The sequence below is a fragment of the Xenopus laevis genome, chromosome 9_10S (genome assembly GCF_017654675.1).
Source record: "Xenopus laevis strain J_2021 chromosome 9_10S, Xenopus_laevis_v10.1, whole genome shotgun sequence".
Lineage (NCBI taxonomy): Eukaryota > Metazoa > Chordata > Amphibia > Anura > Pipidae > Xenopus > Xenopus laevis.
The window spans coordinates 99,159,220-99,176,913 of NC_054388.1; the positions used below are offsets into that span (position 1 = coordinate 99,159,220).

The 17,694-nt window shown below is 40.9% G+C and overlaps 1 protein-coding gene across 1 annotated transcript in view; it reads right to left on the reverse strand.

The window, feature by feature from the left end:
- The window catches only part of mapk8ip3.S (mitogen-activated protein kinase 8 interacting protein 3 S homeolog), an 80,794-nt gene that overhangs the window by 10,425 nt on the left and 52,675 nt on the right, over positions 1 to 17,694 (reverse strand). Inside the window, exons 17-26 of the mRNA XM_041578107.1 lie at positions 16,769 to 16,928; positions 15,330 to 15,425; positions 13,337 to 13,495; positions 11,888 to 12,053; positions 8,692 to 8,877; positions 7,512 to 7,695; positions 6,304 to 6,423; positions 5,467 to 5,547; positions 1,917 to 1,984; positions 1,084 to 1,232 (exon numbers count right to left, since the gene is read on the reverse strand). Of these exons, the coding sequence (XP_041434041.1) occupies positions 1,084 to 1,232; positions 1,917 to 1,984; positions 5,467 to 5,547; positions 6,304 to 6,423; positions 7,512 to 7,695; positions 8,692 to 8,877; positions 11,888 to 12,053; positions 13,337 to 13,495; positions 15,330 to 15,425; positions 16,769 to 16,928 (1,369 nt within the window). The remainder of the gene's footprint in view (positions 1 to 1,083; positions 1,233 to 1,916; positions 1,985 to 5,466; positions 5,548 to 6,303; positions 6,424 to 7,511; positions 7,696 to 8,691; positions 8,878 to 11,887; positions 12,054 to 13,336; positions 13,496 to 15,329; positions 15,426 to 16,768; positions 16,929 to 17,694) is intronic.

Below are 17,694 nucleotides of genomic sequence, written 5' to 3' on the forward strand. Positions count from 1 at the left end.
GATCTTTACGTAATTTGGATCTTCATTAGGGATGCACCAAATCCACTATTTTGGATTCGGCTGAACCCCCGAATCAAAGCAAATTAGTGGTGGGAAAACATTTTTTACTTCCTTGTTTTGTGACAAAAAGTCATACCATTACCCTCCCTGCCCCAATTTGCATATGCAAATTAGGATTCGAATCTGGCGGGCAGAAGGATTCGGCGAACCCGAATCCTGCTGGAAAAAAAGGCAAAGCCCTGGCCAAATCCTGGATTTGGTGCATCCCTAATACTTTAAGTACTAGATTATCATTTAAACATTAAATAAACCCATTATGCTGGGTTTGCTTGAAATAAGGATTAATAATATCTTAGTTTTGATCATGTACAAGCTACTGTTTTATTATTATAGAGAAAAAGGAAATCTTTTTTAATAATTTGGATTATTTGGATAAAATAGAGTCTATGGGAAGGGGCCTTTCCATAATTCTGAGCTTTCTTGATAACGGGTTCCGGATAATGGATCCCATACCTATATAGTGGATTTGGTGCATCCCTAATAATGATATAACACGCAAAAGCCATGAATCTAATTTACAATTTATCTTGTAAATTATATCCTTATAAACGGTGACTAGTGATGTCATCAGTTATAAACGGTGAGTAGTGATGTCATTTCTGTCACATGACTCACTGAAACGTGTGTATTATAATAAATAAAGTACCCCCTGTTGCAAAATATGAGGATATTAGAAGTTACGTCGGAGTTCCATGACCTGTATAAAACACTCGGCCTTTGGCCTCGTTTTTATATGGTCATGAAACTCCTCTGTGACTTATAATATCCTTATAATTTACAAGAGGGGGTACTTGATTTACTATATGATGAACACACCCATCAGCCTGCTACACGTGTTAATTAATGTGATTGTTGATGCACAAACACAAGCCCAGATGGTGTTAGACAGTGTAAGATTTCCATTAAAATCTTGTGCTTGGGAGGGAGATTGGCACCACCAGCTCATGTCTGTAAATGACGCATAGTTTCTCCTACTGCCAATAGAAAACTGTCACTCCATTGTTAAATGATGTTCTTACTTACCTCTATCTGCATGGTTTTGGGCTGGATTACATGTATTTTGTTCTTATACCCACACCAGACCCGATCATACACTACGGCCATGCAGCGAATGGAGTGATGTGTGTGCCCAAGGTCCATCAGATGGTAGTTGCTGAGATCCCACTGCTTGTCTGTAAAAGGGAGTCATTTTATAATGTTTTCTGCTCTAGATCAGTACGGTTAAAGGAACAGTTCAGTGTGAAAATAAAAACTGGGTAAATAGATAGGCTGTGCAAAATAAAAAAACTTTCTAATATAGTTAGTTAGCCAAAAATATAATGTATAAAGGCTGGAGTGACTGGATGTCTAACAGAACACTACTTTTCAGCTCTCTAACTCTGTGTTAGTAAGAGACTTGAAGGGGGGCCACATGAGACATAACTTTAAAATAACTGCTCAGATTCAAAAGCAACAGTTATGACCCATATGCCCCCCCCCTTCAAGTCACTGATTGGTTACTGCCTGGGAACCAATCAGTGGAAACCAAGAGAGCTGAAAAGCAGGAAGTTCTGGCTATTATGTTACACATCCAGTCACTCCAGCCTTTATACATTACATTTTTGGCTAACTAACTATATTAGATACATTTTTTATTTTGCACAGCCTATCTATTTAGCCAGTTTTATTTTTACTCTGAACTGTTCCTTTAATACAGTGTTGCCTCTTTTTTTCTGTCCCTATTGCTAAATGCAAGTAAATTCTCTAGAATGTATAATCATCCTTGTTCTGTGTTCTAAGAAGTCGGTATAAAGAGGGACCATTCTATATACATTTTTGTACTCGTTTAAAGCAACATAGACAAAATAAAACCCTACCTTCTCCCCGATGGAAAATGGCCAGTGTCCCATCTGCAAGTGCAACAAGGACTCGCCCTTTAACATGTCTGCAGAGAAATAAAGTTAAGAAATTTAGCCTATAACAGCATACCTCCCAACTGTCCCGTTTTTCGCGGGACAGTCCCAATTTTGACAGCTCAACCCGCAGTCTTGGGTTTCTTACTAAAATGCCCTGCCTTTCTCTTTGAGCTCCTGCACTGAACAGCCAGACAAAGATACAGAGTTTCTAAAACTTAATTGGCTTTTGGTAGAGAGCCCAGAATATGTGGCAGATGCACTTAGATACATTTGTAACAATTTAAGAAAAGCAAAGAAACAATTGTAACAATTTAAGATAAGCAGGTCTTTTGGGGAAACTTACTTGCAGCTTAAAGGGCAATTCACTTTCATGAGCAAAACTATAATAACACATAAAAATCATAGAAATGTGTTCAAAGTTTCCATAATCTGCCAAATTTAGTAAAATGAACATGGTAATTAGGGGGCGTGGCCACAGAAATGGGCGTACTGCTATGCTGCACAAGTAAGTGCCAGGGTTTTTATATACAGCACACGATGAACGATGCAGCTGCCCTATGGGGCTTTAAAGGAACAGTAACACCAAAAAATGGAAGTGTGCTAAAGTAATGAAAATGTACTGTACGGATTACGATGCACTGGTACAACTTGTGTATTTGCTTTGAAAACTCTCCTACAGTTTATATAAACAAGCTGCTGTGTAGCCATGGGGGCAGACATTCAATGTTGAAAAAGGAGAAAAGGCACAGGATACACAGCAGATAACAGATAAGCTCTGTAGTATACAATGGGATTCTTCAGAACGTATCTGATATTTACTATGTGTCTTATGCTTGAATGGCTGTCCCCATGGCTACACAGCAGCTTGTTTATATAAACTATAGTAGTACTTATCTGTTATCTACTGTGTATCCTGTGCTTGAATGACTGCCCCCATGGCTACACAGCAGCTTGTTTATATAAACTATAGTAGTACTTATCTGTTATCTACTGTGTATCCTGTGCTTGAATGGCTGCCCCCATGGCTACACAGCAGCTTGTTTATATCAACTATAGTAGTACTTATCTGTTATCTACTGTGTATCCTGTGCTTGAATGGCTGCCCCCATGGCTACACAGCAGCTTGTTTATATAAACTATAGTAGTACTTATCTGTTATCTACTGTGTATCCTGTGCTTGAATGGCTGCCCCCATGGCTACACAGCAGCTTGTTTATATAAACTATAGTAGTACTTATCTGTTATCTACTGTGTATCCTGTGCTTGAATGACTGCCCCCATGGCTACACAGCAGCTTGTTTATATAAACTATAGTAGTACTTATCTGTTATCTACTGTGTATCCTGTGCTTGAATGGCTGCCCCCATGGCTACACAGCAGCTTGTTTATATCAACTATAGTAGTACTTATCTGTTATCTACTGTGTATCCTGTGCTTGAATGGCTGCCCCCATGGCTACACAGCAGCTTGTTTATATAAACTATAGTAGTACTTATCTGTTATCTACTGTGTATCCTGTGCTTGAATGGCTGCCCCCATGGCTACACAGCAGCTTGTTTATATAAACTATAGTAGTACTTATCTGTTATCTACTGTGTATCCTGTGCTTGAATGGCTGCCCCCATGGCTACACAGCAGCTTGTTTATATCAACTATAGTAGAGTTTTTGAAGCAAATACACCAGTTGTACCAGTGCCTAGTAACAGTACATTATATAGTGAATGAAGTACCCCCTATTGTAAATTATAAAGATATTATAAGTTACCGAGGAGTTTCATGACCATATAAAAACACAAGGCCGAAGGGGTACTTTATTTATTATAATACACAAGTTTTAGTGAGTCATGTGACCAAAATGACATGACTACTCACCGTTTATAACTGATGACATCACTAGTCACTGTTTATAAGGATATAATTTACAAGATATTCATGGCTTTTGTGTACTATATTGTAATTCTTTTAAAACATTTAAATTTTTTGGTATTACTGTTGCTTTAATAAATGATCCCCTTTGTGTCCAGCCTGCAGCTCTCAAACTGTTCCCGTCTACATTTCCCAGCATTCTCTGCCGGCCAGAGCCTCACTCATGACACAAATAAGGGTAGAACTCCATGAGCGTATTTCGTGGGACCGGCGCTCAGCAACAAAACGCACGCGACAAGTCGGATGGAGAGGCAGGCGTCAAGATTCCAATTGGACTGAATGAAGTCGCAGGTAAAAACTACATTACATCCGATGCGACTGTCGGATGAGGACGCAGAAAGCAGTGTCTTCATCCAACAGTCGGACCGTGTAGTTGTTACCTCTGACTTTTCATTCAGTCCAATTATTTCTTGACGCGTGTGACTCTATCTGACTTGTCGCATTTGTTTTTCGTCGGATCCACGCCCGGCGACAAAACGCATGCGACAATAATTGGACTGAATGAAAAGTCGGAGGTAACAACTACACGGTCCGACTGTCGGATGAAGACACTGCTTTCTGCGTCCTCATCCGACAGTTGCGTCGCGTTGGATGTAATGTAGTTTTTACCTGCTGTTCTACCCTAACACTTGTAAAGATGTTAGCCTAGAAATTGTAAAGATGTTAGGCTAGAGATGTTAGGCTAGAAATTCAATCCCACTAAACTGAATATGTTTATATATATTATAATCTACAGTCTGGTCATTTCCCTATGGGACCAGACTGTAAATTATATCCTTATAAACGGCGCGTTCTGACATCGGAAGGCGCCATTTATAACAGGGGCCCCCAGGCCGTCGAATTTAACGCATTGCGTTAGAATCTGACGCATCGTGTCGGAATTTGACGACGCACGTCTGAAACGGCGACCAAAATTTCAACGCCGACCCCTCCGACCCCCCCACAAAATTTAGATTGTAATGCATAATGTACCCCCTACTAGAAATTTATATCAGAAGTCACCTCGGAGTTATGTGAAGTCCAGAAAAATTGTAGTTTAGTGAGAGCACTTAACGGACACTGGGCTCATCGTGCTGCACACCCCGCCGCCATCCCATGTGGTCAATTCATTCCAGAAAAAAGCAAAAACAGTGGAGCACCGGGGAGTCCAGTAAAAGTATAAAAAGTTGAAAGTTGGCAGCCAGGGTTCACTTCTGCTGTAATTTGTTTTTATATGTATATTAAATAAAATTTCAACTTTTTATACTTTTACTGGACTCCCCGGTGCTCCGCTGTTTTTGCTTTTTTCTCTGAGTTATGTGACCTGTATAAAAGCATTCGGCCTGCGGCCTTGTGCTTTTATATGGTCACATAACTCCTCGGTGACTTATAATATCTTTATAAATTACAGTAGGGGGTACATTATCCACTATATACAGGCTTAATACTGACTACAAATCAATCAGTTTTGCTTGTATGAAGCCATCGAGATGAAAGGATATCAGAGCCCACCTCTACTCTGTGTCAGACTGAATGTAACTCAACTGCTTGGTAATAGTAGTATATAATCCCCATATAAAGGGAAAGCTGGCAGGTTTACACTTACACAAGGCTCAACACGGAATCCTTCAACTTAATGGAGTGCAGGCACTTTTTCCAGTTAGAAACGGCAGAATGAACATAGAGCCTGGTATAAAGAAAAATGGAAATAAGAAACAAGAAGCAGAATCCACAGACACATTGCTCTGAAAAGGATTGGGTTCAGATATTACAAAGTTACTGTATAGTCATCTGTTTTTTTATTGTTCTTCAGGGCACAGATATCATAGTAACACAGTAAGTTAGGTTGAAAAAAGACACACGTCCATCAAGTTCAACCTTTTAACTCTATTTTAACCTGCCTAACTGCCAGTTGATCCAGAGGAAGGCAAAAAAAAAAAACATTTGAAACCTCTCCAAACTGCCTCAGAGGGGGAAAAAAATTACTTTCTGACTCCAAAATGGCGGACTAGTCCTTGGATCAACTTGTCTTGCCTATGTTTTTGCGCAACTGTGTCCTGCCTCAAAAGTTAACCCCTAAAGGCCCCCATACACTGGCCAATAAAAGCTGCCGACAGGCTGAGTCGGCAGCTTATTGGCCCATGTGTGGGGCCATCCGACGGGCTTTCCCGATAGATATCTGGCCAAAAGTTGGCCAGATCTCGATTGGGCAGGTTAAAAAACCACCCATATTGGATGCATTATGATCCTATCGTTGAGCCCTAGGGCCAAGGATCAGATCAGCCCGATATCGGCTACTTCAATGTTGGCAAGTTGGGGAGAGATCCGCTCGTTTGGCGACTTCGCCAAACGAGCGGATCTCTACGTCTATGAGCACCTGTAGAAGAATGCTGCCCTCCTCACAAATTCCTCCTGAAACATGGTGGAGTCCTGGAGTCCTTACCAGCCATTTTGTGTTCCTAACCACATGGTGGGGGCTGCGCTGGTTCCTGTGGAGGCCTCTTGGTTTGATTCAGTCTCTTGAGGTGCTGTGTTGACTTCTGGCTTCAGATGGCCATTTTCACTAGAAATGGAAAACAAAGGCAGATGAAGAAATATACATCATACATTTGGATAACGGCACAATATTATGTCCCCCAATATGCTGGCGAGACATTACTATGAATGCAAGTATCTAATAGTTAAAGGACAACTAAACCCTAAAAATGAATATGGCTAAAATACCAGTGGTGGAACTACCGGGGGAGCAGGAGCTGCAATTGGGCCAGGGCCCGCACCCCCCTCAGGGCCCCCCGGCAGCTTGCGCACTGCCGATTTCCGGCCGCATCGGCCGATTTTGGGTAAAATAATGTGGTACCGAGGGAGGCGGGGGCCCGGCGGCACGTCCCGCACCAGGGCCCGTCCCCCTCCAGTTACGTTACTGTAAAATACCATCTTTTATATACTGAACTTATTGCACCAGCCTAAAGTTTCAGCTTGTCAATAGCAGCAACGATCCAGGACTTCAAACTTGTCACAGGGGGTCACCATCTTGGAAAGTGTCTGTGACACTCACATGCTCAGTGGGCTCTGATTGGCTGTTGAGAAGCTAAGCTTAGGGCTCGTCACTAATTATCCAGCAGAAAATGAGGTTCCCCTGTAATATAAGCTGATGCTACAGGTTTGCTGATTATTAAATTCTGATGCTAATTGCACTGGTTTCTGTGCTGCCATGTAGTAATTATCTGTATTAATTACTAATCAGCCTTATATTGTGACATTTCTATTCTATGTGTACTGTATATTGTGAGTGGGTCCCTAAGCTCAGTAAGTGACAGCAGCACAGAGCATGTGCAGTGAATCAGCAGAAAAGAAGATGGGGAGCTACTGGGGCATCCTTGGAGACACAGATCTTCAGTGCTAAAGGGCTGTGGTTGCCTTGGGCTGGTACAAAAGTTCAGAACATAATGTACAACATTTCTAGCTACTTCTTTAGTTAGGCTTTAGTTGTCCTTTAAGTACAATTCTTAGCCACTCCTTGATGTGCACCATGAATAACTATTCTAACTAAAATATTCCAATTGCACTACGTTTAGTTGTGTGCTGGTCTCAGGAACACACATGGAAAGGCAGTGTAATGTGTAGAAGAAAGATAAACAGAAGACAAGATACCTGCACAGCCGGCCATTTGTCACAGGAGCTGGGTCAGTAAACACGTGTTCTGTCAATGGCCCAGGCCGTACCTGAGCAGGGTCTGATTCGGTGGCAGAGGTTTCTGGTACCTCCAAGGCTTCGGTGGCTTCCTCAGCTGACTGGTGCTGGTTGAGTTTCCCATTGCTGACGGTGGAAACTTCTCCTGTGACGGCATGAAGTCAAATATGACAGATCAATATGGTCTAGTGAGTAATTCCTCTTGGCAACTACTTTTATGCCTAACGGGACTCTGTCATTATTTTAATGGTTTAGTTTTTATTTCTAAATTACACTGTTGACAGTGCAAACAACTCATTCTACCATGTAAAATGTAATTACTGAACCTACAAATATATATTTTTATAGCTGTAATATTGTTGTGTAGGCAGCCACCTTAGATCATTCTGCCTTCAGAAAGAGACAGTGCTGCACTATGGAACTGCTTTCAGACAGGCAATTGTTTCTCCTACTCAATGTAACCGAAGGAGTCGCAGTGGGACATGGATTTTGCTATTGAGTGCTGTTCTTTAATCTACCAGGGAGCTGTTACCTTCCCAGTGTTCTGCTGATGGATTGCTGGGGGGAAGGGAGGAGGGTGATATCACTCCAACTTGCAGTACAGCATTAAAGAGTGATTGAAGTTTATCAGAGTCACATGACTGGGGGCACCTGTGAAACTGACAATATGTCTAGCCCCATGTCAGATTTCAAAATTAAATATAAACAAATCTGTTTCCTCTTTAGAAAAATGGATTTCAGTGCAGAAGTCTGCTGGAGCAGAACTATTACCTGATGAGTTTTAAAAAAAAAACATGTTTTCCCATGACAGTATCCCATTAAATATCTAAATACAATTGTTCCAGTTGGATAGAGCCCAAAGGAATGCATTTCCAGTCCAGGAATGCATTTCCAATCTTCTGGCAAGAAGGATTCTATCTATAACAAATGGTACCAAATCAAGATATCACTCTTTCACCATATGTATCCTAAAAGAATTTGGGTGATCTTTAGCCATATTAACCATATTCATCCCTATAAAATCGAATGATTTTGCATATCCTGAGAAGTCATTTGTGATAACTAGCAAATCATCTGGCCTTCAGTACTAGTAAAACAATTTTATCGTGAGCTCTAAACAGTCCAGTCAGCTGTCACTCACCCTGCCCCTTGTCCAAGACAGGAGTGTCCCCTCGAGAGGAGCAGTTGCTCCGTGGCACGTTGCATCTTGTGGCACATCCTACCAGTGTGATTCCAGCCAGAACTCCATCAGTGTCTCCCGAGTCCTCTGGGTTTATGTCCCCTTCCAGGAAAATTTCTCCTGGCGGATAGTCACTGTCACTGGCAGCTGTAGGTGTAGAACATGGTGAGATCAGCACATTCTGAACAAATGTAGGTGATGTAAGAGCTTTGCAATAAAAAATCTAAAAAGTAATAATAATCTGCCCCAATTTCAATTTATCCCTGAGGTTAGCTGTTGGGCAATACATGGGGGCAGATTCACTAAGGGTCGAATTTCGAAGTAAAAAATACTTCGAAATTCGACCCTCGAATTGAAATCCTTCGACTTCGAATATCGAAGTCGAAGGATTTAGCGCTAATCCTTCGATCGAACGATCGAAGGATTTTTCGTTCGATCGAACGATTAAATCCTTCGAATCGAACGATTCGAAGGATTTTAATCCAACGATCGAACGAAAATCCTTCGATCAAAAAAAGGTTAGCAAGCCTATGGGGACCTTCCCCATAGGCTAACATTGACTTCGGTAGCTTTTAGCTGCCGAAGTAGGGGGTCGAAGTTTTTTTTAAAGGGCAAGTACTTCGACTATCGAATGGTCGAATAGTCGAACGATTTTTACTTCGAATCGTTCGATTTCGTTCGATTTCGATCGAATTCGAACGAATTTAACCAATTCGATGGTCGAAGTACCCAAAAAATACTTCGAAATTCTAAGTATTTTTCATTCGAATCCTTCACTCGAGCTTAGTGAATCTGCCCCATGGTGTTAAAGAACTGAAGGATGTTGTGGACAGTGGGAATCTTAAACAGTTTCCAAGTTTAAAACAAGAATTTAATCCCCCGTCTAACATGATATTCCGCTATCTTCAGTTAAAACATGCCTTTTTGATACAATTCCCTACTCGTCCAATACAACTGAAAGAATCTACTCTAGAAAAATATCTACTTAAGGCAGACCTGCGAAAGCCACTCTCATGGTGCTATACAATTTTGCTGCAGGCATGCCCTAACCCATTGGAAAAAGTCAAACAGAAACGGTGTAGGGATATTCCTGAACTAGATGACGAAATGTGGAACGATGCACTTCAACAAGTACCTGGGATAACGATTTCAATGCGAGATAGGTTTATACAACTTAAATTTCTCAATAGAGTATACTACACTCCATATAGATTAGCCAAATTGCATCCTACGGGCTCTGATGTTTGTCCAAAATGTGGAACCTCTGTTGGTACTTATTTGCATGTGTTTTGGGAATGCACCGAAGTGCAAGGGTTTTGGACTGAGGTACTACAGTATATGGCTATAGACCTCGACCTGCCCAATATCCGTTCTCCTCTTACTTGCCTCTTTGGTATTATCACAGATTCTACAATAGGCTCTCACAAGAAACTATGTTACCTACAGCTTCTGTACTATGCTAAAAAAGCGATTTTACTACAATGGAAATCAATAACTGCACCTACTCTTAGTTTCTGGAAACAGCTGATAAATGACTCCCTTACTAAGCAGAAACTTACATATATTGCTAGAGGGTGTCCCCGAAAGTTCGATGCAGTATGGGGGGCATGGGTAATGGCTCAAGAAAGGTAAAAGGTTCAGTGGGATGTTACAGATGTGAACACATGTATTGAACACATCCTGTAGGGTACAGGTTAGCCCTTGAGACTACTCTTTTTTTTCTCTCTTCTTTCTCTTTCTTTCCTTCTTCCTTTCTCTAACTTTATGCGTTTTTTTTGTTGTAAAACTGAAAAATAAAAACTTTAAAAAAAAAAAAATCTAAAAAGTACACAGACCATTATTTTCAGAACAAAGCAGCATTTCATTAGATTCACATCCGCTAAATGAAAAGTGCATTTCTGAACAAGATGAACTGACCTGCTGCTATTTATAGAGACCACCAGTGAAATGGAACAATGTACCATTGAAAAATATCAGTTAAAGGGGAACTATCGCGAAGATTTAAATTTGATATAAGCTTCATCATTCTGAATAAGAAACTTTCTAAATACAAGCAATTAAAAATTCTGCATCGTTTCTGAAATAATCAAGTTTATGTTCACTATCCCTCTCTCAGCATCTGTTTCTCTTTATTCTGTCTTCATTCAGGAGTTGGGTGTCAGGTGAATAATACAATAAATCTTATAGGGGGGCTCCTTTTGCCTAGAAGATGTATTAGAGCTCACTTTATTAAAATCACCAGACATCATGGGGCAGATTTACTAAGCTCGAGTGAATAGTTCGAATCCAGAAATATTCAAATTTCGAAGTAATTTTTAGGGTACTTTGACCATCGAATTGGTCAAATTCGATTGAATCGAACGATTCGAAGTAAAAATCCTTTGACCATTCGATAATCGAAGTACTGTCTCTTTAAAAAATCCTTCAATACTTCGCCAAATAAAAGCTACCGAATTGAATGTTAGCCTATGGGGACATTGTATATAGGTTTTGGGCACTTTTTATGATCGAATAAAAATCATTCGATCGATTGCTTAAAATCGTTCGAATTGTTTGATCGAACGATTTTGCGCTACTTTGAGGGTCGAATTCAAGGGTTTTTTAACACTCGAAATTCGACCCTTGATAAATCTGCCCCCATGTCTCTCTACATGCAGAATTTGTGCAAAAGGCAGTTATTTTGTTAGATTTTGTTTGTACTGGAATCAGTTATTTGAGTGAGCTCTAATACATCTGCTAGGAAAGGAAGTCTAACAAAATAACTGCCTTTTGCACAAATTCTGAGACATGATGTCTGGTGATTTTAATAGAGTGAGCTCTAATATATCTTCTATTCAAAAGGAGCCCCCTATAAGATATATTGGATCTAACTGTCAATGAATATCTGACACCCAACTGCTGCATGAAGAGAAAATGAAGAGAAACAGATGCTGAGAGAGGGATAGTGAAGATAAACTTGATTATTTCAGAAACAATGCAGAATTTCCAATTGATTGTATTCAGAAAGTTTCTTATTTCAGTATGAGGAAGCTTATATAAAATGTTAATTTTCGCGATAGATCCCCTTTAACGTTTGTATGTAAAAGGTACAGTCCTCTAAAATGAACTGAACAGAGGCGTTATGTATTGGGCTAAAGGAGTTGTTTATTTCCTGTACCTGGTATACTGGAGATGCATAGGACATGAGCATTGCATACAGTGAACTGGTCCACCAGGGTGCCCGGTTGGTTGGCATCGATGATCACCACCTTGCTGGTGGACAGGGTGCTGGTAAGGATCCACACTCTACTGGAAGTCGCATCTGCTTCGTGGAGTTCTTTTGTCTGTAGCCACAAAGTAGGATTCAGAATGTCTCAGAACTTTAATGTACATAGGGTACCAAAAGACTCATGTCAAATACAAGAGTCAGAAGGTCTGAAGTTTGCAAATTAGAGGTGTCCCTGGTCAAGTGAACCTTCTGCCACTGACCCCTGCCTGTCACCATTCTGTGTGTGTGTCAAACAGTGCTCTCTCCATTCCCTAATGTTTGAAGATGGGTGTTTTATTGGTGAACATACAGTTGCACATTTTACTGCTTCTATTCAGAAGATTGAATTTTTATCGAGAAGTATTGCTTTAAGGGAAGATTTGTCGCCTGCAACTATTTTTGAGCAAATGCAGGCGACAAATCTCCTGAAAATGTTTCTCAATTTGGGGAGTAATTGAAATGGCTGGTGCTATAAACAACATATTGCTAAGTGGCCCGAAGTTTCCCCCAGAGGCAATTTTGGGCGACTTATCGATATGTTGGTCATAGCACCAGCGATTTCAGTTGTTTTAAATGGAGAGGAATTTTCGGGAGATTTGTTGCCCATAGTCACTAATAAATAGTTGCGGGCACCTGGCACTGCCTTAAGAATCCATCCCACATTTAGCTAGGCTACAACCAGCATTATTAAAGGAACAGTAACACCAAAAAGTGTTTTAAATTAATGAAATTATTGTGTAATGTTGCCCTGCACTGGTAAATCTGATTTGTTTGCTTCAGAAACACTACTATAGTTCATATAAACAAGCTGTTGTGTAGCAATGGCGGAAATTGAAACAAGGCTATATGGCACAGGTTAAATAGTAGATAACAGATTATGTTCTACAGAGCTTATCTGCTGTGTAACCTGAGCCTTTTCTCCTTTGAATGGCTGCCTCCATTGCTACACAGCAGCTTATTTATATAAACTATAGTAGTGTTTCTGAAGCAAACACAGCAGTTTTACCAGTGCAGGGCAACACTGTATTATATTTGTATTACTTTAAAACACTTTTCATTTTTTGATGTTACTGTTCCTTAAACATATGATTATACATTAAATGAAAAATGGGCTTTTTAGTTCAGCAACATTGGCATTGAGGAAAAAGTACATAGAAGGTGTATGTCCATTATAAGAGCATACCAAATGCATGTTCAATAGGGCTTGAACTATACTGAAAGACCAACAATGTGTGCGGATATGTATATATATATATATATATAAAACCTTTATTATTCTTCTTTATTATTATTCTTGTTCATCTTTAAAGGCACACACAGCCTGGCATCTTTCTACATTTCTTCCAAAACTGATCTCACCTTTTTCTTCTCAGGGGAGGTGTGGGTGCTTTTGCTTTCTCCTTCCACTTCACGGTCACAGGTTAAAGGATCTCGCCCAGGCACCTGCTTGACTCCATTCCCAGAATCCACTTCAGATAGTTTCCATCCTTTCAGGTCTACTCCGGCCGCACACCACAGCTGCAAAATAAAATACCAGTCATCTTAAAAAAGTGAAAATACCATTACAATATATTATGCCCACATAAGAAGGATGTGAATGAAATACCAGCAGCCAATGCAAAGAGGATAACTTCCCACTGGGTTGTATTATAAATTATGTATATATTTTGGGGGTGCCTTTAAAGGAGAATTCAACCCTAAACTTAAAAAAACCCTACCCTACATAGACCCCCCTCCCTCCTCCCCCCAGCCTAAGTATTACCCCGGGCAAATGCCCCTAATGTTTTACTTACCCTTTGGTGCAGATTTAGGCATCGGAGTTCACGGGCGCCATCTTCAGCCACTTCGGTAATCTTCATAATGAGACCGGCTCTTCTGCAATTTTCGTTAATTTCGGAGAATGCGCAGTTGTCGCGAAACAGGAAATTGCTCCAACTGCGCATGCTCCAACACGCCGGTCTCATTCCGAAGATTTTCGAAGTGGCTGAAGATGACGTCTGTGAATCCCGATGCCTGAATCTGCACCGAGGGATAAGTAAAACGTTAGGGGCATTTGCCCGGGTAACACTTAGGCTGGAGGGAGGAGGGAGGGGGGACTTTGTAGGGTAGGGGCGTAGGGTTTTTTTAAGTTTAGGGTTGAATTCTCCTTCGAGGACACATGGTCATCCTTATTTCCTGCTGAGTTTTTTAAACATTACAAAAGTGGCTTGTGACATGAAAGAATTTTCAAATTTTCTAGAAGCAGAACACTGCAAATGTGGTGGAGGCGAATGGTTCATGCTCTATGTTCTGCTTGATGCAGATACTGCTATTGTACTGTATCTAACTGGGATCCATCGTTTGGTTGTAATGAAAAGAATAACCCTTAAAGGGATCCTGTCATCGGAAAACATGTTTTCTTTTCAAAACGCATCAGTTAATAGTGCTACTCCAGCAGACTTCTGCACTGAATCCATTTCTCAAAAGAGCAAACAGATTTTTTAATATTCAATTTTGAAATCTGACATGGGGCTAGACATTTTGTAAATTTCCCAGCTGCCCCCAGTCATGTGACTTGTGCCTGCACTTTAGGAGAGAAATGCTTTCTGGCAGGCTGCTGTTTTTCCTTCTCAATGTAACTGAATGTGTCTCAGTGGGACATGGGTTTTTACTATTGAGTGCTGTTCTTAGATCTGCCAGGCAGCTGTTATCTTGTGTTAGGGGGCTGCTATCTGGTTACCTTCCCATTGTTCTTTTGTTTGGCTGCTGGGGGGAAAAAGGGAGGGAGTGATATCAATCCAACTTGCAGTACAGCAGTAAAGAGTGATTGAAGTTTATCAGAGCACAAGTCACATGACTTGGGGCAGCTGGGAAATTGACAATATGTCTAGCCCCATGTCAGATTTCAAAATTGAATATAAAAAAATCTGTTTGCTCTTTTTAGAAATGGATTTCAATGCAGAATTCTGCTGGAGCAGCACTATTAACTGATTCATTTTGGAAAAAAATTTTTTCCCATGACAGTATCCCTTTAAATTTGCTGCTCTTTTTATATGTGTCAAGGTACACTGGGACACCCAGGGATAGGAACACCCAAATGTCCATGGACAAATGGCATAAAATGAAAAACAAATATAATATTTGTAACTGGTTAGTGCTCATTTTGTTCAACTGGGTACCCACTCCTGAAGGGGCTGTGCCTGGGTGAAGAGGGCATATCCCAAGAGCAGGTATACAAAAAAAAAACTACCATGCCATGGATGTGGATTTTTTGTTATTGCTTTTTGAAGTAAGCAAAGATAAATACATATGAACGTCATACACGTCCGTTCAACCCTAAGTCAACACTCCCCTGGGGCTGGCAGATTCTTACCTTCATGGTGGGATCTTTCTCTACCAGTGGCCTGCAGTATACTGGCACTGGCACATTCTTCATACGATTATCCTCCTGTCCTCCATTTGGACTAAGCTGTCAAAGTCATTTAAAATAAAATACATACATAAACTATTAGTTATCGGAGTTCTAAGCCCAAGTATAACATTTGGCATATAGAAAATACATTTAATTTTAAGCAACTTTCCAATATACATTAAAAAAGGGTAGTTCACCTTTAAAGGATAACTAAAGCTTAACAAAAGAAGTAGCTAGAAATGTTGTACATTATGTTTTGAGCTTCTGTATCAGCCCAAGGCAACCACAGCCCTTTAGCAGTAAAGATCTGTGTCTCCAAAGATGCCCCAGTAGCTCCCCATCTTCTTTTCTGCTAATTCACTGCACATGCTCTGTGCTGCTGTCACTTACTGAGCTTAGTGACCCACTCACAATATACAGTACACATAGAATAGAAATGTCACAATATAAGGCTGATTAGTAATTAATACAGATAATTACTACATGGCAGCACAGAAACCAGTGCAATTAGCATCAGAATTTAATAATCAGCCCTGTAGCATCAGCTTATATTACAGGGGAAGCTCATTTTCTGCTGGATAATTAGTGACGACCCCTAAGCTTAGCTTCTCAACAGCTGCTCAGAGCCCACTGAGCATGTGAGTGTCACAGACACTTTCCAAGATGGTGACCCCCTGTGACATGTTTGAAGTCCTGGATCATTGCTGCTATTGACAAGCTAAAACTTGAGGCTGGTGCAATAAGTTCAGTATATAAAATATGGCATTTTTAGCCACATTCCTTTTTAGGGTTTAGATTGCCTTTAAATTAGTTTTCAGTATGATGTAGACAGTGATAATCTGAAACAATTTCTTTGGTGTTTTTTTAATTACTTGTCTTCAAGACCATTCCAGTTATTATTGCACCTTTTCTTGGGAAAATAAGATGCACTAAATCTCCATGTGTAACACAATCATAATAAATCATTCCAAAGAATAAAATTGGTTATTTACATACACACATAGGGTGGCCACCTGCCCGGTTTTGACCCGGACAGCCCCGTTTTTTTTGAAGGGCTGCCCGGGTCAAAAATGTCTGCTCGATTTTCCAAATTAGGAAAACCAGGCAAGATTCCCTATGATTGACGCTGTAATCGGCTTATCGCTGATCGCCGTCATAGCCCAATCCTGATGCCACAACCCACCCCCGCAGCATCTCAACTCTGCCCCATTGCACCATGGCCTGCCTCCTGCCCGGATTCAACTTGGCCAAAAGGTGCCAACCCTATACACATGACAATGTATATGCAACACACATAATCATGAAAAGATTCAAGTGAAGTTTTAGTATATAAAATAGATCAGGGAAGTCAGAGATATAGTTCATCAATCAAAGATTCTATGGCCCCTTGAGCTACCAACCTGCTTATATTTTGCGGGTAGGCTCCACCCACAAGCTTGGAGGCGCCCATCATCATTGCGCACGTGCTCCCGTACTTGGCGATACTGCTCGCGCTTCTGTTCACGGCGAGCTGTAGATGTGCAGTCGCTGAGGAGAGAAGCTACAGTGTTACTTCTCAATCTAAGGGAAGAGAAAAAGATGCGGCACAGCGTCAGGGGAGAGAGCAGAAAGCAAAGCAGCAAGGGTTAAAGGCAACCAGTGAGCAAGAGGCAAGCATGGGAAGGGCAAATGCAAGGTAGCATAGTAGGGTGTTGTATTGTCCTTTCATCATAATAATCAGTATATTTAATCAGGGCTGGATTTACATATAGGGCGCCCCTAGGCCTGCTGTCATTCGTTGCCCCGTCCCCTCCCCTTTATTTGACAAATTTTTGGAGCATTGGGGATTGGTGCACTGGAAGTTTAATAAATATTGTATCTCCTGCACCAATGTGGGTGTGGTTGGGCAGCGTGCCGCCCCCTAAAATCCTGCCGCCCTAGGCCCAGGCCTTGGTGGCCTTTCCACAAATCCAGGCCTGTATTTAATTTTATCCAAGGAAGTGCCGACTAATTTAAGATTCTACTTATCTGCGTCCAACAGGGGCGTAATTACAGAAGAAGCAGACCCTGCGGTTGCAGGGGGGTCTAAGAGTGTAGGGGGCCCAGTAACACCCTAATTAATGAGCAATATTAATATATATTGGTAGTATAGGCCAACTTATCAATATTTTGGGGCCCTGAATTGAATTTACATAGGGGCCCAGTGACCTCTAGTTACGGCACTAGTGTCCAGCACTACAATTGGGTGTGATTCCGTTTGCAAAGTTAATGTGTTCACAGCACTTGTACGTGTTTTAGATTGTATACTGCTAGAATATTATAGTCAATGGGATAGAATGTTAGAAGT